Source organism: Salminus brasiliensis, chromosome 9 (assembly GCF_030463535.1).
Source record: "Salminus brasiliensis chromosome 9, fSalBra1.hap2, whole genome shotgun sequence".
In the NCBI taxonomy this organism is placed as follows: Eukaryota; Metazoa; Chordata; class Actinopteri; order Characiformes; family Bryconidae; genus Salminus; species Salminus brasiliensis.
This window is the reverse complement of record NC_132886.1, coordinates 23,565,528-23,592,148: the sequence shown is the minus strand read 5'-3', so window position 1 is coordinate 23,592,148 and position 26,621 is coordinate 23,565,528. Positions and strand designations below refer to the sequence as shown.

Below are 26,621 nucleotides of genomic sequence, written 5' to 3'. Positions count from 1 at the left end.
TGATTAATTTGCGTTAAAACAGGTGAACGCATTTACAGTTTGTGTGCCTTAACACGTTAACATTGACAGCACTCATTTTTAATACTTTTTAATCTTCACTTGTCATTTTCGACTGATGTTTTTCTGATTGAAAACATTGAATCTCACAAGATATTCAAGTGACACATTCATTGAATAATTAAAAGATTTACCTCACTCTTAATTCTAGATCTTTAACCTGTTAACCACCCCCCATTACCACAACAGTCCTCGAGCACAAAGACAAGTCCAGAAGAGATTTATTTTCATGCACATTTTTATTGAACAGTATTATAAAATACTTTTTAATAGTTTGTGAGTGCATGCGTCATCTGCCAACAGTTTGGAAGTTAAATTACAAAAGCAAGGCTTAATGTTGTGTAGTGAATTACTTGGGCACTTAAGCAATTGTTAAAAAAATGATGGAGTATTTTGTTTTTGTTTTTTGTTTTTCTTAAAGTATTGAGCAGTAACAAACTAGTAACTGATATACAAAGCAGAGTTCCTAATAATAATAATAATAATAATAATAATCAAATTACACGTTTCTGTGGCACGTTTACAAAACAGAAAACAATAAAAGGTCTAAATGTCTTTTATGACATCAACAGCTATCATGCATTTTGAGTTCCACATGTAACCACAAACTTATGTCACGAGAACAGCTAAACATGCTAAATCGGACTACATGTGTGCTTACAAGCGTTAAAAACCATGATTCCTCATCCAATATTAAATAGTCTGATGCTTTCATTACAAAAGAAGTTGAAGGCCTGAAGCTTTATCCTGGTGTTATAGTAAAGACTGGCGGTATACATGTCCAGTATATATCGACTAAGCACACTACAGATCAAAACCGGCCTCGGCAGCCAAGGTATTTCATTCATATTTCCTTTGATAAATCTTATAAAACATGCATAGGCAGATGCTTTTAGTTTTTTGTCTTTTTTGTACAGAATATAGGTGCTTTATATATATATGTTTTTTTGTTTGTTTGTTCGCAATACTTAAAAAGAAAATGGAACACTCACAGAAATTCCAGCAAGCCACAATAAATCTATTCCCCATCTCGAATAAAACGAAAACAGAAAGAGAGGAAAAAAAAAACTTATTCTGCAAATGATAGGTGTAAATTCCAGTTTGAAACTCCAAGAAAATGGGTACTTGCTATCGAGCTAATTAGCCATTATACAGAAAACAGGATCAAAGCACACACACCAAAGAAACCTGAGGTAAGCATAATCTGTACAAAACCATAAAACGTTCCATTTTTGGCATTTCAACAATGTTGCAACATTCTTTTAAGACTGCCTAATTTACTTTAGAGCTAGTTTATAAGAGTAGCAAAAAAAGGTATCAATAAATAGTCCTTATTTAGTTTGTACACCCTTTTTATGTTAAAAACTTTTTTTTATGTTCTGTCCATTTTTAGTGCTGTATTGTTGTAAACGTACAATAATTAGTAAGAAGTTACACACACAAAAAAGAAAAAAAATCTGTTATCCAGTAAATGAGTAAAGGCCTTTTCACATAAGATATCTCAGTTTGCCTGCTGCTGCTCCCCTCATCCACAACCAAGACTACCCCCCCCACCCAAATACCCACCCACCCACACACACACACTTACTCATTCAGAAAAAGAGTGAACCGGCGAGAACTTTTCATGGTTTCTACAAGCAAAATATTTTTAAAGGCATATCCAAAGACTAGAGAGTGTCACTCTGAATCATGTTTGAAAATTCTGCTCTCTCTTTCTCTCTCTCTCTCTCTCTCTCTCTCTCTCCCCTTCCCTCTCTCTATCTATCCATCCATCCATCCCTCTCCCCACTTCACCTCCCTCTCTCCTCACGCTCCTTCCTCTGCCCTCCTCTTCGCTCTCAAGACTCGCAATTCCCACACCCTGCGCTCCTTCCTTTGACTGTAGCGTGGAGAAAGAGAGGGAGGAGCCTCATCAACGCGGCAACACTGGTGGGGCGGTGCAGGCGCGTCATTGGATGTTGCCGCTGCCGCTGCTGGCCTTGGCCTCGGTGCCGTTGGTCTCAGAGGACAGGGCCTTGTTGAGGGAGTTGAGGCTGGCGTCGCAGGGCAGCGCGTCGCGGCGGGGTGGCATGCGCTCGTTGATGCGGTCCAGGCCTTTCGCCTCCTCGAAGCTAGTGATCTTATGCTGGGGCGAGAAGCCTTTGATGGCTGGGGAGGTGGAGGTGGGGGTGGGGAGGAGGAGGAGAGATGTTAAAACAGGACATTATTTACATCTGGACATGGTGAACCCCACCATACAAACACATATACACACACACACACACATACACACACACACACACACACACACATACACACACACACACACACACACACACACACACACACACACACACTTTTTCTCTGGGTTTGTCCTGACAGATGTGTCACAGTGGTTGCACAAGCTTTAAAGAACTGTTGGCAAAAATCCCACTCGACCTGATGAGTTTACAGCTTTACACAGCGAGTGTTGAGCTTCCAGCTTCCAGTTTCCAGAAAATGCTGTGGACTGTGCTGTTTTACATGATCAAATCTAGGCAGGCTGGTAAATCAAAAGTACTGGGACATATATACTGGGTTAAGAATGATCTGCTAACTAACCTGTATATCTCAGGTTGTGTTTTGTATTTTGATGAAATATGAAGATAAGATATGAAGACAATATGAAGAAAGGTATGTTTAAATATCTTCATCAGTTCACTGTAACCTCCTACTTCATGTCATGCGCTCGAGCAAAAACATCTTATTCTCCATATTCTATTTTAATTTAAATTATTTATTTGGCAAATTATCATTATATCATAATTCATTAATCATAATAAATTAATCAACAAAAATGTGTTTTTGCTTTTTTTTTTCTTTCTATTTGCCATCAAGTTTTTGAGTCAATCAATATTCAGATAACATGATGGACGCTTACCTTACTAAACATAAAGGTGAAAGACATTTCAAGCATAGGTGAAGTGCCCTTCACTGCATGTTCTCAGATAAACAATTTTCCTACAGTAGTTTCACACAGCAGTGTTTTACCACTGTAGCTACACTTTATCTCAAACTAGAAGAACTTACATACTTTTAAAATTCTTTACTGCATTAATGTGTGAATTTTTGGTCTCCTATGCTTTGCAAAAAAATGTATTTTGTCCCCTCAACACTTTTCTTTAACCTTGTTACCTGCTACACATTTCCCTTCACTGCTTTTCAATGACATTTACAACCCTGTTACCCAAATTATAGATGGAAATTGAAATAAAAGTATTAATTGAATAATTATTTTTTAATTTTATTTAATGTAAGTATTTATTTTTTAATAAGATATTCTATCCTGGGGTTCAAGGGGTTGGTCTAACACATGAAATAAGTAGATAAAAATAAACACACCAAACTAATAACAATAACCCTGAAAATGTAGATCACTTAGTTTGACAAGTTCTCATTAGGTTGAATGACATTTCTCCCAACATTGTGTCCAGCTTGTCCAATCTGACAACAGTTGCCATGAAATGGCATTTGTGGGCAGAGCACAGAAAGGTCAACTGCAAGTATCTACTGTAATATGCTAATCCAAAGATCTTCACTACTGAAAGCCTTCATTACTGAAAACCTTTGGCAGCTGGTTTACTGTTTACTGTTCGTTCATCCTTTTTTTAACTTAATGAGATGAAACATCATAAAGCTTGATCTTTCATGAGCTTCTAAATACCAAAGTAACTCATGACCCTCCAAATGGTGAAAAAATAAGGAGGAAAAAAAACAAAAAAAAACAAGAAGTAAAGTCACTTTAGGAGAAGGTATAGATTTCCTGAGCAAGGTCACATATAAAAGGAAACACCACAATATTCACACTATTCACCAATATTGTTTTTGGAGTACAGATTGCTGCAGGAGCGATGCTGGGCTGTCTCAGTTCTGGAGGGCCGTGAGGTTGGAGTGGTTTCCGCAGGGCTACTTCCCTTTCGGCCAATCGGAGACTTGTGCTGTTTCGCACTGCCCAGTGGAAACCACAGCGGGAGGCCACCAAGAACAGAGCTTCCCACCACACTCCAAAACAAACACTACATAGGCTTAGGGGGAAATGTAAGGTACAGGAGAAAATAAGGTGGAGAAAGAGAGCCAAAAATTACCACCAAAATAACGGAGGAGGGGGGAAAAAATGGAGACAAGGAGTAAACGTATGCGGAAAGGAAAGGTGGTACCACACAGGGAACTGAGGAAACCAAGTTGCTTGCTAACCACGTTATGCCTGTTTTGAAGCATGCAGCAAACTGGAGGAAACTGTCCGAAACTGCTCAAACTAAGCGTTGAGGGGGGGGGGGGGGGGGGGGGGGGGCTTTGGGCCATGTTGTAGGATGAGTATAGGTTTTATGTTGCTGCATAGCACAGGGCAGACACAGGTTATTAGCAGCGAAGAAGAGAAACACAGTGACAGCACAGCCACAGACTATCCACATAGAAGAAGAAAAAAAGCCAAATAACAAAAAAAAAAAAAAAAAAAAAGAAATAAAATATAGTAATCGAATAAATAAATGAAATAAACACACTTCTGACACAGTGGGCACCTCTTTGTCTAAAGGAAATGCTTAAGCGCTAACAGTTAGGACATAAATAGCAGCCAAAGCCACTATTTAGAGCGCAGTTGAGGTTGTTCTTGCGGTGATCGTTTTGTAATGACTGTGTGTGAAACTGAACATTTAGGCAAAAACAAAGCACAACTGCATCAGTGCCGTTGTTTTAAAGGGGATTGACTGTTTGCACTTTGCCTAATTCTTGTCTTGCTAGATGTACGCATCTTCAGACTACTTCACATGTGATGGTACATGCTGCTGAAGACCCCTAAACATCTAATCCTGTTCTGCTGACATTTAAACGCTCATTTCCCCTTTAAAGCAAGCGTGGCCTGTTTCACTACTTTCATTTTTTTCCCTCTACTTTGGGTGAACACTACAGCACAATCTGTTTGCCCAAACACCCAACACACTCTACACAAGCTACAGTGAAATGGATGACCCCATTGGAAGCCCTTTGTCTGTTGCAAGGAGGCAACAGAAAGGGGAAAGGGGGGCATTGGCCTATTTACCTTCATCGGCTTCTATAGCCTCAATAGTAGCTGAAGAGAAGAAGGGGGGAGGGGGTTGCAAAACGAGTGAGAGAGGTGAGCAGAGCAGGTTACATTTGTCCAGGAACAAGTCAACGAGCAGCAAAAAGAGCAAAACGGACACATAAGAGCATTTAAAAAACAGTGGTCCGACCCTCGGCCAGGGCACACATGGACGTTAGAGGGAGAGAGAAAGAAAGAGAGAGGGAGAGAGAGAGAGAGAGAGAGAGAGAGAGAGAGAGAGAGAGAGAGGGAGGAAGAAGGTAAACGGTGAACTGGTCGATACTGAAATATGGAGTGATCGGATTGGGTGGGATTCACAAAAAAGCAACATTACTTTAAAACACCACATAGAATGGAAGACTGGGGGGGGGGGGAGGCTGAGAGAGAGGCACACTGGTTATCAAAATGCAATCAAAACAGCTTCTGACGGCTTGAGTCGGTCTCGTGTTGTTCTGATTTGGGCTAGAACTGAAATGATTGCCAGGAACTAGTGATCCAACAGATAGAGAGGTTTATTAACTAGGTATGAGTGCACTATGACTGTTTGGCTTTCCACCTTAAATGATAGAGTAACTAATCACAGAGTGTTTTTTGAGTTAACTCAATTTACTTTTTTAGATCTGCATCTCAGTTTGGTCACAAACGCATATTAAGTTGAGTAAATGCTCTGCAACTAAATTACTTAAACACTGTGAAAGATCTTTAGGGCCAATCGGTTTACTGTTCTTTTCCAATCTGCAGGCTAAAACGCCACCTATCACAAAGAGGGAGGCCTGCCTGTTCTCAGACTCCGGACTATGAAGGGCTATGGTGTTCATTGGACCCCTGTCTCTTGACAAGCAGGCAGTTAGACATTTGTGCCACTCCAGACCCAAGAAGCCATGTACATTAAAGGTAACCTTACTCAGAACTGTGTATTTAGCTCTGGAGTGATACAATGTCCTAACTACTGCTCAACAAGTGTGAGAATATCATAAGTTCAAATCCAAGCAAGCGCTCCATTGTCTAAACTCATCAACTCCCTCACACCCTAAACTATGACTAAACTGAGCTTCTAAATTTCACTGAACCAAACTGGACTTCACTACAACACAGTACTGATACATAACATGCAGAACATTTGCATAGCTGTACAGATGTACAGTGAGTCCAAGAAGTATTTGATCCCTTGCTGATTTTCTTTGTTTGCCCACTAATAAAGACACTATCCTTCTGCACTTTTAATGGTAGATATATTCTAACATGGAGAGACAGAATATCAAGACAAAAATCCAGAATATAATTTTAAAGAATATATTTTAATTAATTTGTATTTCAATGAGGAAAATAAGTATTTGATCCCTCTTGCCAAACACACTCAATACTTAGTGGCAAAGCCTTTGTTTGCAAGCACAGCGGTGAGACGTTTGTTGTAGTTAACCACAAGTTTAGCACACACACCAGGGGGAATTTTGGCCCACTCTTCTTTGCAGATCCTCTCTAAATCATGAAGGTTGGTGGGCTGTCGCTTGGCAACTCTGACCTTCAGCTCCCTCCATAGATTTTCGATCGGATTGAGGTCTGGCGACTGGCTGGGCCACTCCATGACCTTAATGTGATTTTTCTTGAGCCAATCCTTTGTTGCCTTTGCTGTATGTTTAGGGTCGTTATCATGTTGGAAGACCCAACCACGGCCCATTTTCAGATCCCTGGCAGAGGGGAGGAGGTTGTCCCTCAGGATTGTGCGGTACATGGCTCCATCCATCTTCCCAGTGATGCGGTGAAGTAGCCCTGTACCCTTGGCAGAGAAACACCCCCAAAACATTATGCTTCCACCTCCATGCTTGACGGTGGGCACAGTGTTCTTGGGGTCATAGGCAGCATTTTTCTTCCTCCACACATGGCGGGTGGAGTTGAGGCCAAAAAGTTCAATTTTGGTCTCGTCTGACCACAAAACCTTCTCCCAATAACTTGGTTCATCTTTCAAATGATCATTGGCATACTTGAGGCGCGCCTCCACATGTGCTCTCTTCAGCAGGGGTACCTTTCGGGCACTGCAGGATGTGAATCCATTGTTGCGCAAAGTGTTGCCAATTGTTTCCTTGCAAACTGTGGTCCCAGCTGCCTTCAGGTCATTTGCTAACTCCTGCCGAGTGGTTGCAGGTTCTCAGCATCATTGCCACCCCACGAGGCGAAATCTTCTTTGGAGCACCGGGCCGAGGTCTGTTGATTGTCATGTTATACTCTTTAAACTTTCTGATAATTGCACCAATAGTTGTTACTTTCACATCCAACACCTTACTAATCTTTTTGTAGCCCATTCCAGCTTTGTGAAGGTCAACAATTCTGACTCTGAGGTCCTGTGACAGCTCTTTGGTTTTACCCATGTTGGAGACTTGAAATCTGTGTGATCTGTCTGATTCTGTGGACAGGTGTTTTTCACACAAGTGATTAGTGAGAACAGGTGGCTTCAGGTCAGGTAACAAGTTGATTGGGAGTGTCTAACTGGTCTGTAAAAGCCAGAACTGCTAATGAATACTAAGGGATCAAATACTTATTTCACTCCATGAAATACAAATCAATTAATATATATTCCTTAGATTTATTTTCTGGATTTTCTTTTTAATATTCTGTCTCTCCATGTAAGAATACATCTACCATTAAAAGTATAGAATGATCATGTCTTTATTAGTGGGCCAACGAAGAAAATCAGCAAGGGATCAAATACTTCTTGGACTCACTGTATGTTAATCTGTACATAATAGTTTGTATATAGATGTTGATTTTTTACAGCTCTTTATTACTTTTAGTACTTTTTAAACATATTATTCTTTATTCTATTTATTGTTTAGTGTTTTTTTTCCTCACTTAAGTGTCTGTTTGTTTATTACATGTAATACATGTGTTGCTCTCACCAAGTAAAATTCCTTATGTGTAACAAACTTGGAGAAATTAAGAAATTCTGATCTCCCAATCGGGACACATAATGTAATAGGGAAGGTTCCAACCTACATATTGGATTAAACAGGAAACAAGCTGGTGGATGAAGGACATGTTTATTAATTGTTTTGAGCTCAACTCAATATGTAGTGTTGACTGAATTGAAATGCAGAACTTTATGAGTTATTAGTAATGTATGCATCATTGCTGTTCCACATTATTTGAAAGTGGCAACCTCTCTTTACGCTGTGTGTTACATGAACATATGTTAACATTAAGACCACTTCCCCTTATACTGTAAAGTTACCACTAGGTAGAGGTTCTGTTGTGGCAGCGACAGCAGAACTCTACTCTGTTTGAATTATTACTGGATGCAGTGAAATAATAATAATTCTCATTTCGGACCACACGCTGTCAAGATCTATTACAAAGCCCTCAAAGGGAATCTCCAGAGTGGGACGTTTTCAACTTACCGTACGTTTGCTACTGCACTTCAACAAGAATGATAATCAATCATCAACAACAACCACAAAGAATGCACCACACTACACCCCATTTAAAGCCTAGAAGAGATGTACAGACACAGACACATCTTGCATGAAAAAAAAAAACGTCAGGACAGGAAGGTCTGGAGCTTGTTGCTAAGCTGAAGAACAGAAGGAGGCTTTGTTTTGGGGCTACAGGGAGCAATAGAAGAGAGCACACAGCACACTCACAAACACACTGCCAGTGTGCTGCTGAGCACGACAGCACTGCAGCAGAAGCAATTCGCTGACTTCTACCAATGCTGAGGCAGGAATTCACTCTGACTCTTGCCTGTCTCAATGGGATCCACACCCAAAACCTCACCAAATGATGAAGTCTTGTTGTTTGTGAAATCCATCAAAACTTTGGAGTGTGAATAACCAAGCAGATTGCTAATAACCCATAATAATGATAGAACCAATCCTTGGATAAATCTGTATTCCCAAAGTCAGGGATTACTAAAAGCTGATGTATTAACAAAACTGTTGGAGGAAACAACTGATTCATATTAAATACTGAAATTGCCCCCTAAAATTCTGTTATTAATAATAAGTGCACAGTGTCCAGCATCCTAATGAGCTTGTTTACACCTTGTATTAACATGTTTAATGTCTGGGTTGTTGCTAGATAAACTTCCATTTAGTCCATTCCATTTACACTTTTCTCTAAATTGGGACCCCAGTGTGTCAACCTGAGATCCGGATTGTAATTTCCCGTGTGAACAGCAATTTAGCACATATGTTGTTTAATTCAATTCAATTCAATTCAATTTTATTTATACAGCGCTTTTTTTAAATGGGCAAGGAATCTATTGCCCTGGTAAAGGAGGAGACTTTGGAGGCTCTGTCTAGCAGCTGCTGCTATTTATGAAATGGTCAAGACTGGTGAGAAAATTTAAATTGGTGACACTATTTTGACTCTCAGTAGCATGGCAACGCAATATAAATGGTGCAGCAGTAATGAAGCATCTGAATACATCCAGTAGATCATCAGGAGACCTAATTAGGGTAAGCGTATCTATTAAGCTCCACGTTTAGACATTTTTAGAGCACTGATGAAGACACTGACTCCAGCAGCAAATGTAATGGTGCTTTTACCCCATTGTCTTTTTATCCCACTGTGTGGTAGGCTAATTATGTATCCCATTATTACTTGGATTTATTTACAGCCTCTTAGATTTTGGCATCTTAACGCAGGGGAAATATTTGATTTGGGTTAATTAATTTAAGACTACAGTAACAATCGCCAGTGAATGTTTGATGTCTTTTTTAAATGTGTTTATGAAATTTAAACAAGACTATAAAGAATGTGTTTATGAAATATTTACATGGATATTCAATGTAAATGAACTTAAAGGGAGCACACTGAGCTTAGCTGGATCAGCAGCATTTTACTGATTAAAAAAATTAAATAAATTGTAAGTACCCCAAATTTTAAGTACAATATTTTGTGACAAATGATGTAGGTTATTCATCATATTGTACACTGCTTTACTATGGAAATACAATATGGATGTGTTACACTGACTTCAACTGTTTTAGTACATGCAGTACCTGTTATATAAATATATATATACTTGTAATTTCCTATGACTAGTATGCTAACTACCTACTGTAGCACAAAACATATGATTCTTTTGATTTCCCACATCCAGAATCCAAATCATACTATGCGTAGTCTAAAGTAGTAAGACTTATCCAAATCTAAAGCCGGATTACGGGACTTTTTTTTGACTTTTGGTCAAAAGTTTCAGACAAAATGGCCTCCAGGTTATGAGAACACATGGATATGCATATCTTAGTATGAAGTCACACGATTGGCTTAAAATCTCAGAAAAATGTAGTAACACTTTATTTGTTTAAGATATCAAGTAAGACAGTACACTATTTTTTCTTTAAGTAATCTGAGCTATAAGATGGCAGTGTACTTAATAGGTATTGTTAGCTTAATAGTATGCTTACGCTAAGCGTGTAAATAATGATTCTTTAGAATCTGCTGAATTTAGGTTTTTTGGAGTATCCAAATAGACCTGTTGTCACAAACATTCTGCAAGTGGATTTTTAACTAAGCTAAATTTGGGCCAGGGTTAGACTTGAACTGAATCTGCTTAAACGGACGTAACATAAGAAAGTCTAATTAATGTAAATAATGTACAGAATCTTCAACAGCACAAGTTATTTACCTTTGCATTTGAATGCTTCACCACTTCACTGATATGCTACCGATACTGTGTTAAAACTTAAGCACTGATCATCTACACGGGACCACTCAAAGTAAAAATGGACAAAGCACAGAACACCATTCTTTCCCATATAATGCCACAATCATATGAGGAAAAGTGCTGCGCTTACGTAATTGGATGAGAATCCAGAAATAGGAATCCGTTTTTGTGTTGAATGACCACTGTGGCCTGATCTTAGCATGTGATGTAATCACTGGAAGCGCATGTTGATGGGAGGTGTAAACAGCCTCCAAGTCAGCACCTCTAAAAGTGGCAAATACATGGACGTTTTGGTTCACAAAAGGGAAGGGGAAAGGGAAGCCAGATGAACTTCACCACCTCTTTCCAGGCTGTCACCGAGCTGACAGATTCACCATCTCAATGACATCATCATGAACGCTTCCTAAGACCTGCTCTTCTTACATGATGAACCACAAATGCCCTACAGGTGCTACAACACTGTACTTGAATATACAGCTCAGATGCTGAACGCTGAAGCACTGATCCGGTGATATTATATCCATTATGTTATGCAAGATACATGGATATTTGGAATTCAGCGAGGCAGAATGAATCCTGTGTTTCTCTCACATAAACATGTCTACAACACACAACACACTTTGCCTGTAGTTTCTAGGAAGAAAAAGAGAGAGAAGAAAATGTTTGAGATACCAACTGATGGCACAGAAAGAGAGAGTCTTGGAAAAAGAGAGAGAAATAGTAAACAGCACTGCTTATTCCACAAACCAGCAGTAGAGGGCGCATCAGTACACACAGAAGGAAACAATGGAGTGGAATTATGCCAAAAGGAGAGCAACCTTACTCGTAATGTACATATGTTATACCCGGCATTCGTTTAATGGACATAACGACTGAAAATACAGAGTAAAGCATAGAGGACACACCTGCACAACCCAATCAGCAGGCTTTGCTCTGTATTTGCAAATTACCAAGTACAGAATATGTGCATTTTAAGTACAGCTGCTCTTCTGTTATTTTAGTAATAGGATCGCTATAATAATCCTGTACATTTTAAAAAATAAAGGTGCCTCAAATGGTTCTTTGAGGGATGCCATAGACCCAATTGTGGTTCCATGAGGAAATATGTTTGTAATATTGAGGAGTGAGTGTAAAGCGCCTTTTAAAAGGTCTAAAGAATCTTCACATTCACTCATCTCTATTACATATGGGAGCCAAAGGTGGTTTATTCTATGGCATCCCTCAAAGAACCGTTCAAAGCACCCTTATTTTGTAAGAGTGTAGGTGTGAAATCAACGCCTACAGTCCTGCTAAATACAAACACTGTAAAAATGAATTTAACACAGGAGTTTCTGATCTATTTGGATGAATAATACAGAAGTGGATAGGCCTCATATTAACTTTAGCTCCCTAAAAGCAGAATTTAGGACCTTAAACATTGACCTAGATGTGAATCTTTAAGAGCAGTCCCACCTTTTCCCATTCCTGGTCCCTTTAGAGCACTTTCCCAGACACGTGTCTCTGCTCATTTCAGGTCAGTTACATGCATGTATGATTGATGTAAACCAGCACAAACAGCAAGTGATATGGAAAAGTCACCATGTTCAAAGTGTTATAAAGAGCCAGGAAGTCGAGAGGAAACAGGAGGAACTGGCCTTATGTAGAGATGTGTTTGAGGGTGTGTTTGTCTTACCATTCTGGAGTTTCTCTCTGCCTCCTGAGAGAACACCGCTGGGGAGCATGCCAGTGGGGGTGAGACCCTTCAGCGTCAGCACGCTCTCGCTCTCCTCTCTGAAACACAGGAGCACAGTTACACTCCATTGTTTCCAACAGGTCTGAAACAAACCTGGGGGGAATCACCATCTATGTTCTTGGTTGTTAGATGCGAAGCACCTCAGGGACTAAAGTGAAGGTTTTGGTTAGGGAAAAAAGATGATTTGTATAAATGTGATTTATCCAAAATGACAGCAAATATTTCTCTTTCGGATGTTTCAGATATTGTTATGGGACAAAACGTGTTAACAGACTCAAGCTTATTTAAAGTTCTCTGGGACCAAACTAATGTAGTTTTGCAAAAGTTTACATGCCCCAACAAAAAGAACATAAGCATTACTTTGCAGTGTCCTTATTTTCTCCTCAATCTCATAACTACTTCACAAAAACCTTGAATCTCCAAAAAGGCAACTTCACAGGACAAGGAAAAACCAAGTCAATGTAAAAATATTTGATTCCAAGTTTTCCCATTTTGGAGCATTTCTGTTGGTCCATTCATGACCGAGATTTGGACACATGCAAAAAACAACTGCCAGATTTCTGTATGTCAAAAAGTGGAAAACAGCAAAAACAAAGATGTTTTTGATATCTGTGACCATACGAAAAATTACTTTTCCAAATGTTTGTGGACACCCCTCCTAATGAATGCATTCCGCTACTTTAAGCTGCACCCATTGCTGACACAGATGTGCAAATGCACACACACAGCCTGTCTAGTCCATGTAGAGAAGTACTGCCAATAAGGAGTAGGAGCAGATACTATGAACCTAGTGGCACCACGGCTCCTAATGCCAGGTGTGGGCTAGAGGGGTATAGAGCTCCCCCAACATTGAGCTGTGGAACTGTGAACTCTGGAATGATGGTTGGTGCTCCATCCAATACTTTTGGGATGAGTTGGGGATGAGGTGGGGTGGTGATCATCAAACATTCTGACCTCAGTAACGCTCTTGCTGATGAATGCAATCAGATCCTTAGAGCAATGATAGCCAAACAAATAGTTTAGCCCTGTCAGTTTGTAGATTCACCCTGAAAATTCACAACAACCTTCTCTTACCGTAGCACTGAGAACACCCTGGCCATCTTTCCAATGGCACGAATCTTATTCCGGATCACTTCTTTGCGTGCGGAGGCTGTGGCACCTACACACACACACACACACACACACACACACACACACACACACACACACACACACACACACACACACACACACACAGAGGGTCATCAGGAGGTTGAGGCAAGCCAGAGCACACCTCCATTTGGTACCATTTGCTATATAATAATACAAAAAAAACATCTTAGCTAAGTGAACTGCTTCAGATATTGCAACAACAACCATTTCAGCACTGTATTTACTGCGCTGAGTTCTGGCCTAATGTCCAAAAAGACAAACAGCTGCATTAGCTGAACGCTGCCTCAGAGTACAATTACCCCAAAGCATCAAAAACACAGGAAGCTTACTTCAAGGGAACGGGCTTTAATTTGCTGTCTCAGCACAGTGGAGTCAGATCAATACGGTCCTTCCCTACAGCAGCCTACGCCTCCAGACTTCAAAAGTGAAACGCATGCTAAGCATTCAGTTAGCCTGCCATTGATTCTTACAGCCAGGGTTACGCAGAGGCTAATCACAGCACTGCGCTGCACACGCACACTCAAATTAATAACTCTGTTCACTTTAATCAAGATGCTAGCAGATACCAGTGAGTGGAAAACTCGGCCCATCTGAAAAATGATGCACTTTAGACAGGGGCGATTTTTTTTTTTTTTTTTTTTTTTTCTTTTCTTTTTTTTTTGCGATACTGTATGCAAGATGATATCCTGTTTTTTTTTGGAGGGGGGGGGATTAATCCTTGCGTATAAGCCATTTATATATATAAAAAAAAAAACATACTGTGTTTTCGTGAATTGAAAATGCTGCAAAAATGAGTTATGCGATACTCAATCAATTGAGGGTATGAAATTGATGTCATTTTCCTGCTGGAGCACGCCCACTCAAGCAATTATTAATTATCTACTGAAGTTAAAGGCATTTAGAGTCAACAGCAATTCATCCAAATTCCCAAAGAACCAATGGTCCATGGACAATGATGTGTAGCCAGCTAATTCAGGCACAAATTACACCTATTTAGAGGATAAAGTCTCATATCTAAGTGAATGGCCCAGAGGAGTGTTTTCCACTGTTTTCAGGTTCATTTAGTAAACTGGTTCATTTGGGTTTTTGCTTGCTTTCCCTTTTAATCAAACTTAGCATGTTGCTAAATTCACAACTACAAACCTAGTCTTTTTCCCCACCTGTTTTTTCAGAGTGTGACTTCACTACACAGTGAGCTCCTCTTGAGCTTTCAGCAGTCTGTAAAAGGACAGCTCAAAATTCTGGCTGAATCTGTTTGTAGTCAGTCGCACAACAGCTCTTCCCATGCTACAGCTCAGAGGGCGTGGCTGCAGTAACTCCCGCCGCTGGTGACCTCACGTACATACCCTCTTTATTTTTATATTCCCCAGTTTTATTTGAACCACCAGACTGTTTTGGTATCTTACAGGATGCGTACCATTCTACAAATGGAGAATCTCTTTGAATATACTTGAACCTTCAGCGGCTCATTTATTAAAAAACTTAATTAAAGGAGTCTTGGAGGAGTTTGGAGGAGATGATAAAAGGACAATGAAGATGGATGTGGAAGAGACTGAATGAACTGAAGGCACTTAAGCATGCTACCACTGAAGGAATGGAGGATATAAACTGTACAGTGATGTGCATCTACAATCTATTAGCATAGAGTAATAACATTCCGATCCATTATGCCGTCCGAGCAATTTCACTGTACAGACAACAGCGCTCTACCGTACAGATGTGATATCACCACCATTACTATCTATTACATTCACTAACTGTGTTGACAATCAATGCAGGCACTCCAAACACAAACGCCTCTATCTTCAGATCAGCTACAACTGCTAGTGAGCTACTTTAGGGGAACACAAAAGGAAGGCAGCAGTGTTAGTATGAGCACCTGTCAGAAACAGCGCTCCATCATGTTGTTACACAAACCGTTAGGAAAAGGAACAAACAGGTAGCAAGGCTGCAGAGTGCACACAGCACGGCAGGTGGGCGGCTGTACCTTTCTTGGGGGGATAGATTAGCTGTCCTTCTCAAGAACACCCCCACCAGAAGAGAACAGAAAAAGAACAGAAGAGTGATCAGTGGATGGCTGAGGAATGAAAGAAGAGAGAGAGATGCAGAAAGACTGCATAGAGAGAGAGAGAGAGAGAGAGAGAGAGAGAGAGAGAGAGAGAGAGAGCGAGAGAGAGAGAGAGAAACAACAGAAAAGCAAAGAAGGGAGAAGAGAAAGAAAGCAATGAGAAAGAGGAGAGAAAAGAGATGAACGAGGGAGAGAGTGAGTGAGCAAGCATGAGAGAAAGACAAATAGAGAGAAGAGGAGAAAAAAAATGTAGAGAGAGAGAAAGCAAGTGAGAAAGCGAGAGAGAGAGAGAGAGAGAGAGGGGAAAAAAGTGAAAGAAAAGAGAAAGAAGAACAAAAAAGAATGAGGGGAAAAGGGAGCAAGCATGTCAAAGAAAATAGAGAGAAGGGGAGAAAAAAATTGAGAGAGAGCTAAGTGAGAGGGGGAGAAAGAGACAGAAAAAGAAGCAGAAAAAGAGAAGGAGACAAAGAGAGAGAAAAAGAGAACGTGAGAGAGAGAGTGAGAGAAAGAAAGACAAAGCAAGAGAAGGAGACAAAACGAGAGAGAGAACGCAATAGAAAGAGAGACCTGTGCAGCAAAAAGAAAGAAAATGCCTGACAGAACAGCTGTGGAAATAGAAAAGAAACTGATTAGATAAAGCAACAAGAAGTGAGGTAATCTAAGAAAGAGAAAGAGAGGAAAAAGATGAAGAGAAAATCAGTGAAGAGAAGAAAGAGAAAACGAGCTACCGTAAAAGAAGTGTAAACTCAGACTAACGTTTCAGAGAGGAGAAGTGGAAGAGTGCATGAAAAGCATGAAGAGATGTTAGTGTTACAGGATGGTGGACTCGTTAGATCTTAGCCGTTCAGCCCTGGACACCCCGAGCTTGCTCAGACAGTAAGATCAGATGAAACGAGTTTAAATGAGCTTGATGTTCAGTTTCAGCAGATTTGTGTCCTGCTTTGTGCACTAAACTCTGCATGCTCTCCTACTGGCTTTCCTCTGGATTGTCCTGTTTCAACATGAAGCGTGATCCAGGTGAAATGCTGCTGAGGAGATCAAGAGGCTATGAAACAGAATACGAGAGCAGCTACACATCCCAGCGTGCTGAAGCACTTCCTCATACAGAACTATCTGATTCAGGTCCCTGTTTCTTCACGTTTGATGGTAAAAGGTTAGTGCCATGGATGGACAGTGGGACTAGAGCTTTACAGCACTAGTTAACAGTGGCGTTTGTGGCCAATATCGAAAAAAACAGATTACAGATAATGCATCATCAGTGATTTTTAGATGGTCCACCATCATCGTAATGAGGTCTTAGGCCCATTAGCCCATCCATGGACCTTCCATAGTTCCATAGTGCTGCTACTAATGAGTGAAAGCTAGGTCTTATGCCCACTAGCCCATCCATGGACCTTCCATAGTTCCATAGTGCTGCTACTAATGAGTGAAAGCTAGGTCTTAGGCCCACTAGCCCATCCATGGACCTTCCATAGTTCCATAGTGCTGCTACTAATGAGTGAAAGCTAGCAGCTGCTAATGAGCATTACACAAATGACTCAACGTAACTGATGTTTACTCGCTTTTATATTAAGCTGAAAGCTCTTGGCTGGCCCAGAGTTCAAGTTCATGTTTAATTCAGAGCAGGTATGTTAGATGTGGAAGGGGGTTGCAGACGTTGCTAGAGCTGCATTGGCAAGTGAATCCTGCTCTTCTTCCTGAGAATCTAAGAATAGGGGTCGATTTGCTTTGAAGGTTTGCATTAATGTGAAGAATCTGGACACAGTGAGGTCCTCCTGTGGGCAAGTGTGTACTGTGTATGTATTCACTTACCATCAATCTCCTCATCTGTGGTCAGTTCATCATTGGAGCAGATGCTCAGTACGTTTACCAACATCTCAGTGACTGAAGACCAGAAGAACAGAGGAAGAGAACATGATGCATCTAGCTGTTTTGTGAAAGGTCTACCAAACAGTGCGCAGTATATGGATTCTTAACAGTTACTGCATACTGGGAATCGGTCATCTTACAGAAGGCGGCAAAATACATTAGAGATGTCTAACCAATCACTGTGAACATCTAGACCAAACCACAGCATCAGAGGTTTCTGTGGAGGGCAATCTTTTACCATGCCTTAGTATAATCAGACTATATGAGGCACCTTAATCAGGTCTGTGTGCATTCAGGAAGGACTAACCTTTCTCCCCGACGAAGGGCAAAGACCAGGTGAAGACGTCCATGAAGTTGGGCAGCCAGTAGGGGTGAGGGGAACAGTTAAACTGCCGAATGTTCATGACGTTATTCTCATATTTCAGCACAGCAGCTATGTGTACAGGGAAGAAGAGGAGAGGGGGATGTATTGTAAACAGTGTCATTTCAAACATCATCAGCATTCAGTGTGCTTCCATGCTCTACATCACTCTCTCACGTGCACGTGCACACACACACACACACACACACACACACACACACAATTGCATCATTGAACAGCGTTGTGTCGTGCAGGTCACCTTCACTTCTCTCTTTTTCAGGACTTTCAAGACCTTTGTTTATTTACAGAGTCAGACAGGTAGTAATTCTTAAGCAAGATAAGTAATTTCTACCTTCTGTCTAATAAAATTATAAAGCCTTTAAAGCAGCTATATGCAACAATGGCTTCTGGGCAGCCCCATGAAAAGAAAGGCAGAACAGCACTGACTATAGAACACCTAGAAAAGCGCACTTCGGTTTTACATCATCCGTCAAAATGTCTGATTCAGCATACTGCAGCTTAGACCAGCCCACTCACTTCACAGTTCTCAGGAGTGTTACAGCATATGCATCGCAAAGACAACTATAGAAAAACAAACAAACAAACAAAAAACAGTAGGATATGGGCCCCCTGAGTGAGTGTTAACCTTCTTCATATCTTGAAATGTAAAGGATGACAACAAGCCTTTATTTAGGTCTGAAATCTGTGTGATATTATTGCAGTGCATCCAACTATAAGGGTAGCTTCATGGTAAATGCACAAGATGCATAGAAATGTGCTTAGTGTGGACATGCACACAACCTAACTATGAGATAAAGAGCACAAAGCCAAGATCTGAATATGACAGTAGCAAGGTGCTGGGTATAGTAGAGGTAAGGTTAGGTTAGGTTGTGTGCTTATCCACACTGAGCACTTGTGTAATTGGAGATTTCTAGGAATCATGTGCATTTACCATGATGCTACCCTTATTTGTGGATGCACTGCAATAATATCACACAGATTTCAGACCTAAATAAAGGCTTGTTGTTGTCCTTTACATATCAAGATATCTGCAGCAGCGGCACCGAGTAATCATGTAGTTAAAGGAGACGAGGAGCTTAAAGACTGAAGTAGCGACATTAAAGGGCTGAGCACTCAAGTCTTATCTGCGTGATTCAAGACTGCTCCCAATCTGCGTCTACAGAGATTGGAGCAGCCGTGGCGACTCCTCCTTGTGTGCCCCAGATACTGAAAGCAGACACCGCGCTCTCCAGCTCCCTGGGAGGGACTTTCCCCTGACCCACAGTCTCATTCTCGAGTGAGAATAGCAGGTTGTCATGTGGTGCGGAGTGCAGGCCAACTGTCAACTGCAAGCCAGACGAAAAAGACCCAAGGGCATGTGTCTCTACTTAACGTCAAACTTCTCTTGGGTAATGCACGAAATATGCTAGAAATGTTAAATCTACTAATATCTAACTAATAATATGATATTATATTCATAAACAGTTGGAACTAATGAGTCCACATCCTTCTGTGGGTCCGAATAAGGAAGAGGGGGAAAAAAAAGCTAAATAAATGCAGCTCTGAATTTAACCACAAGGTGGCTCCTGAGCCCACCCAAACAGCTCCAATGAAACAATACAGTCATGCACTCCTCAATACTGCTGATATTAGCAAACACGACTTAGAGGCTGAGGATATACAGCATGTCTATTCAGTCATAACTTACACTATAATACAAATATGCACTGTCCTAATCAGCCAATCAGCTACCTGTCTTCACACATGGACACTTAAAGTACCACAGTGGTATCTTTGCAGTCACACTGGGAACACTGCTGCATACTAAACATCAGAGAGTGTAAGTACGATCCAGGGTCACCCCTCCCTCATTCCAGAGCACAGTCATCATAACTGACCTGGCCATGACTAAACCTTTGACCCAAGATTACAAGTCTGCACAGGAAAGCCCAAATGACCCCATGACCTGCGAGCAGGTAAACAACCCACTTCTCTCTAGGGACACGGTGGTGGAATGCTGGAATGTGCTTTATGTTGAAGACAACAGTGAATCAGACCTTTAACAAGTGATCCATCAGTGCTCTGCCCACAGAAGCCTGCATTTTCTACAGACTCAGGCTAAAGTACTATTCAGCCTAATGGTAAACTGAACATTTTCTTTTTTTTGTTTCTTTAGTGTTAACATGATGCAAGTTTCATGCAGGCCTGAGTCTGTGATGAGCACCAGACATGTTGTGCTAACATTTACCACCAATGTGTGTAATAAATAAATAAATAAATAAATAAATACCACAGCTGGAAATATTGAGCCGCACTGGTTGAACGTTCAGTGGTGGTTCAGTGCTGCACAATAAGCTACCTGTGGTGAGATGTACCTCTCTCAGAACAGAGCGTGCCTGCTCTTAATCAAGCTAAGCTACGATAAGCTAAGCTAAGCTGCTATGGACATAGTAAAGTTAGTGTGAAGCTCGCTATTCTGTGTTCAGTGTGTTGCGCAATACATAACACTACTGTTCCTCTTCAGTTTTTTAGTATTTCACCTGTATCCACCAGGGATACCGTAGCAACATCATAGCAACCTCCAGGTATAAAAACAGGCCATTTCTTTATTATCTTTTTAATTTTAGTATTCCACCTGTATCCACCAGGGATACCACAGCAACATTATAGCAACCACCAAGGATACCATAGCAACATTATAGCCACCACCAGGTATACAAATAGGCCATTATTTTTAGTATCTTCTTAATTTTAAGTGTTCCACCTGTATCCACCAGGGATACCATAGCAACACTATAGCAACCACCAGGGATACCATAGCAAACACCTACCAACCGTTTAGCAACATCATAGCAAACACCAAATATATCCTAACAACTGTTTAGCAACCACTTAGCTACAACATGGATGCATGCATTTTAGCCAAAGGTTTGTGGACACCGCTTCTATAGCCAAACCTACTTGCATTCCACCATTTAGCCGAATGTTTTTGGACTCACCCAAACACCCACAAAACTAACGTTCCTATCCGACCAATCAGAAGATTTGCACATACTGCAATAGACTCTAGTTTATTCACGGATTACTTGTGATCTTAAGGGGGAATAACTAGATTTTTTCACCTTTTACACAAATACAGCACAAATATATAAAATGATGGATACATTGCACCACAATGCAGTGAACGTCTCTTCAGGCTAAACGGGAGTTTTGTCAATGTTGTCCAACCTTGCGACAATTTCTCAACATTATGGTGACTGTGATGAAAACCTCTCCATGTTTCTCTGCAGTCCTCAAACAGGTTCTTAAGAGCACACTGACGCACTGCTCCTGAATCATCTACTATCGCTCTTCTGCGGCTAGAGCCTAATACTGATCCTGGACCAGCCTCAGAGTCATCTCTTATCTGGAATCCCCCACTGTTGTGCCATTGACAGATGGAGGAACCCTCCGTGCTTTAATCAATGTTTGGAACAAGCTCAGTGTGCTGGCAGGGACGGCGGCCATTACCCCTGCTGATTCGTGCTACACTCCTCCACTCCAAGACCAAAACACTGGTTAGTTGTTCATTAGCAGAACCGCCTATTCGCGGCTACCATTTCTCCGTTCTCCGGCACAGGATTGCCCGTGCTTTTGGCAGTGGGTTGCCTTGTTGACTCCTTTTGCATGGGCAGAGCTGTGGCATGCGGGGCGGGGGCTGATAGACAGCTGGAGGGCCTGGGGAGTGAAAGATAGAGTGGGTGCCCTGCCCTTGCCGGTGGATTCACAGCAGCGGTCGATCAGCCATCAATCTTGACCCACACCACAGCCCAACTTCGTTGCGATCGATCCCCCATCACCTCCAATCCTCCATCATGAATGTCTGCTTCATTCAGCCTTACAACAAATGTGCTGAAGTCGTGACGAAGCCGACGTCGGTGAAATAGTGAAATCGTGAAAACGGCACGGCAATGCAAACATAGCAGCTGTTTAATAGCTGGCCATTATACAATAGCGAATCCAGGGTTGCTGGTCGGGACTGAACCCTGCAGTGGAAAGGAAAATGCTGCACAGCATGTTAGCATAAACATATCGGACTGAAGCAGAACAGCTGAAACGGACACAGCGATTAGAGCGCAATGGTAATACTGCAGCTACGTTGCCGCAACGCACGCCACCTCCACCAGAACAGCATTAATGTATTCCCATCTATCCAGCGAAGCCGGGGGTAGTGGCTGCTTTCTTCTCCCACTGTAAAGCAAGGCAAAGCTATTTTGAGCTCATTACCTTTGCCTTCGCAGAGCTTGGATCAGATATTAAAGCTGGAGAAAGATTAGTGAGCAGCAAAGCAAAACAACTAAAGAAAGCTAAGAATAACCGAGCGCGTCAAAACAAAAGCGAGCGCTTCTTTGAGAGGTGGCCATCTCTGAAGGACGCGCTCTGTTCTCAGCTCACAACCACTGCGCAGTTGATTCACAGTCAGCTTCCCTTCCAGCTTCGTCTCTGGTCTGACGGTCTTCTGGCTTTAGAAAACTTAAACAAAAGCTAAGGGATAGCTCTGCTTCCTGACATGACTTCAAACACTGCAAACCCTGACCAACCTAACGAGGGTCTGATCACTGGTCACTGGGAAGTTTGGGAATTTGGTCAGTGGGCCGGTCAGGTGAAGGCTGCTCTTTTTTTTTTCCCCAACCTTGGCACGTTTAGCTAGCTCCCGTTAAGAGCATCTGGCACTTGCTTTGTTAGCATCTAGCTAGTATTAGTAAAAAATTATTAGCAGTTTCGCTGTGTTTCGCTAGCCTTTGTTAAAAAATGTCCAGCACCAGTTTAAAGTATTTAGCACTAGGGCAGTAAATAGTGAGTGAGCCATTGGTCTCTACTAAGTATTCAGCTAGTCTTCGTTAAAAGTACTAGCTAGCACCAGCTAACACTAGCTGCCCAAGTGGTAGATACTTTTTAGCTAGCCTTTGGTGAAAAGTAACCAGCACTAGGTCAGCCTTCAGTTAAACATATCTAGGTAGCCCTCGTTAAACGTATCTAGGTAGCCCTCGTTAAACGTATCTAGGTAGCCCTTCGTTAAACGTATCTAGGTAGCCCTCGTTAAACGTATCTAGGTAGCCCTCGTTAAACGTATCTAGGTAGCCCTCGTTAAACGTATCTAGGTAGCCCTCGTTAAACGTATCTAGGTAGCCCTTCGTTAAACGTATCTAGGTAGCCCTTCGTTAAACTTATCTAGGTAGCCCTCGTTAAACGTATCTAGGTAGCCCTTCGTTAAACGTATCTAGGTAGCCCTTCGTTAAACGTATCTAGCTAGCCCTCGTTAAACGTATCTAGCTAGCCCTTCGTTAAACGTATCTAGGTAGCCCTTCGTTAAACGTATCTAGGTAGCCCTTCGTTAAACGTATCTAGCTAGCCCTCGTTAAACGTATCTAGCTAGCCCTCCATAAACGTATCTAGGTAGCCCTCCATAAACGTATCTAGGTAGCCCTCGTTAAACGTATCTAGGTAGCCCTCCGTTAAACGTATCTAGGTAGCCCTTCGATAAACGTATCTAGGTAGCCCTCGTTAAACGTATCTAGGTAGCCCTCGTTAAACGTATCTAGGTAGCCCTCGTTAAACATATCTAGCTAGCCCTCGTTAAACGTATCTAGCTAGCCCTCCATAAACGTATCTAGCTAGCCCTCCATAAACGTATCTAGCTAGCCCTCCATAAACGTATCTAGCTAGCCCTCCGTTAAACGTATCTAGGTAGCCCTCGTTAAAAACGTATCTAGCTAGCCCTCGTTAAACGTATCTAGCTAGCCCTCGTTAAACGTATCTAGGTAGCCCTCATTAAACGCATCTAGGTAGCCCTTCGTTAAACGTATCTAGGTAGCCCTTCGTTAAACGTATCTAGGTAGCCCTCGTTAAACGTATCTAGCTAGCCCTAGGTAGCCCTCGTTAAACGTATCTAGGTAGCCCTCGTTAAACGTATCTAGGTAGCCCTTTGTTAAACGTATCTAGGTAGCTCTCGTTGAACGTATCTAGCTAGCCCTCGTTAAACGTATCTAGCTAGCCCTCGTTGAACGTATCTAGCTAGCCCTCTGTTAAACGTATCTAGGTAGCCCTCTGTTAAACGTATCTAGGTAGCCCTCCGTTAAACGTATCTAGGTAGCCCTCCGTTAAACGTATCTAGGTAGCCCTCCGTTAAACGTATCTAGCTCGCCCTCGTTAAACATATCTAGCTCGCCCTCGTTAAACATATCTAGCTAGCCCTCGTTAAACATATCTAGCTAGCCCTCGTTAAACATATCTAGCTAGCCCTAGGTAGCCCTCGTTAAACGTATCTTGCTAGCCCTCGTTAAACGTATCTAGCTAGCCCTAGGTAGCCCTCGTTAAACGTATCTTGCTAGCCCTCGTTAAACGTATCTAGCTAGCCCTTTGTTAAACATGTCTAGTACAAAGTAGAATCTAGTAGAAAGCCTGAACAGTTGAGATAGTTACTCCAACAAAAGCAGGTTAAGCTCTTTTTAATACCTTAGTATACATTAATACCGTAATACAGTGAACGAGCAGGTGTCCCAATACTTATGCCTATATTGTGTATTTAGCTCTAGTTAAAAGTACGTAACACTTAGTTAGTATCTAGTTAGCCTTCATTAAAAGTATCTAGCACTGTGAGAAAACTTGCGGAGGGTGGGGCAGAAAACGTGTGCCAAAAAACAGGAAAGGCTTTGCAGACTGATGCTGCGAAGTGAGCTGCAATTATGTAAGCAGTCTGCAGATGATCACACACACACACACACACACACACACACACAAATCAACAAACAAACAAACACCGAGCTAAATGTAAAGGTTTGGACACGGTTTCAATGACATGTTTTGCTGTTTTTTTTAATGTGGCATTTTTCTGTTAAATTTGGAGCACAGATTCGATCCATCGGCTGAATTTAACCAATAAATTAATAAATAAAACAGAGCACATTTAACGGTCCATTTGATCCAGTATATCAAACCAATCAAACGGACAATAATTGTGTATTAAATGTAAAGAAGTGTTTTTTTTTTTATTTTTCAAAACAGAATTTTCCACTTACAAAAACATGTCATTTGAACGGGGTGTCTAAACTTCTGCACACGGCTGTATGTACTCTCACACATGCACTCAGACATGAGTAAAGACTCAGACACGCACACGCACGCACACGCACGCACACCTGAGCAGTTTGGTCAATAACACTGAACACAATCACATTGTGTGTGTGTGTGTGTGTGTGTGTGTTGACTGATCCATCTTCACTTTTTCATTACACAGAGGGAGAGAGAATGTGCAGCATGGGTAAAACTGACCAAACACCCAAGCACCCACCCACCCCATCACTCTTTCTGTCTCTCTCTCTCTCTCTCTCTCTCTCTCTATCTCTCTCTCTCTCTCTCTCTCTCTCTCTCATTCCCTTTCATTCTCTCCCTCTCTCTCCCTTTCATTCTCTCTCACTCTTTTTGTGGGTCTTTCTCTCACCCTTTTATTCCCTTCCATTCTGTCTCAGTCACTCTCTCACTCACTCTCTCTTTCTCAGTCTCAGCCTCTCTCTTTCAGTCTCTCTCTCACGGTTTTTCTCTCTCTCTCTGAAAATGCTGAGTAACAGCACAGACCTATCTTGCAGCTCAGCAGGACCACTGTATGCCAACTCTGGACGACTGCCAACACACACACACACACACACACACACACACACACACACACACACACACACACACACACACACACACACAGCCAACATGCTGTTACCTTTATTATTGTAGACATCTAAGTAGTTTGGTGCTGAGAAGATTGTGATGAGGGAGGGGAAGCCTGTAGTCTGGCTCTTTCTGTACATGCGGTACCTGACAAAGACAAAATCCCCACAGTCACTGTCTTTACTCAGCGCACTGAATCCATAATCAGCCACATCACACTCGCACCGGCCCCTTTACCCAGCCTTTGTCTCAGTTCTGCACTATACTCTACTCTGTATTCCTCACCAGTCCTGCTGGGTTTGCTCTGTGGGGTTTTCACTTAGAGCTCAACTCCTCGGTGCTATAATCCATCAGACTATGATGCTGGTGGGGAGGAAAAGGAGGGGGGTGGGTCCAAATTACTCAAACAATGACTCAGCAATAATCAATGAAACTCTTGCTGTGCACAGAGCTGAAATGAACTGACTAAGCAAGAGCAGGGTAATTCCATTTACAGCTGGAGTGAGTAAGCAAAAGTGTCAGTAGGATTATATTCTTGCTGTAGAAAATTCTGTTCATGAGGTTAACTTCATTTGGAAAGAGCATCTGCGATCTTGTACCAGGTTATTCAGAGATTAGAAGATATTGCTTTCGCATTGTTTAGTGCTTCAGATATCTGCGTTATTTTTGGCCACACCTAAAACATGAACGCAATTCCCATGTCAATCTCCCGTTATTACACCGCACTGTAAAGAAGCAGTAATATTCTTCTTTATGTTATAAATCAAAATATATAATATAAACTTTAGACTGCACTGATTACTAATAAAATGTGGTCACAATAATAGACAAACACAATCCAACTAAACTAATAACACTGACAGTTACACTGTTCTTGCTTTTAATGAGCACACAGAGTGCAGGCTAGAAAAAGTAAGTGAACTCTTAAACTTAATAACCTCA

The 26,621-nt window shown here is 41.5% G+C and overlaps 1 protein-coding gene across 2 annotated transcripts in view; it reads right to left on the bottom strand.

Annotated features, from left to right (window-relative positions):
- Nucleotides 1–1,764: 1,764 nt before the first annotated feature.
- Nucleotides 1,765–26,621, bottom strand: part of LOC140562345 (protein phosphatase 3 catalytic subunit alpha) — a 106,462-nt gene continuing 81,605 nt past the window's right edge. Inside the window, exons 8-14 of one of the 2 annotated variants that reach the window (XM_072687892.1) lie at nt 25,732–25,826; nt 17,928–18,053; nt 17,564–17,635; nt 13,606–13,690; nt 12,472–12,569; nt 5,114–5,143; nt 1,765–2,205 (exon numbers count right to left, since the gene is read on the bottom strand). In XM_072687892.1, the coding sequence (XP_072543993.1) occupies nt 2,006–2,205; nt 5,114–5,143; nt 12,472–12,569; nt 13,606–13,690; nt 17,564–17,635; nt 17,928–18,053; nt 25,732–25,826 (706 nt within the window). In that variant the 3' untranslated portion in view covers nt 1,765–2,005. The remainder of the gene's footprint in view (nt 2,206–5,113; nt 5,144–12,471; nt 12,570–13,605; nt 13,691–17,563; nt 17,636–17,927; nt 18,054–25,731; nt 25,827–26,621) is intronic. The other variant, XM_072687893.1, reaches the window with a different exon arrangement.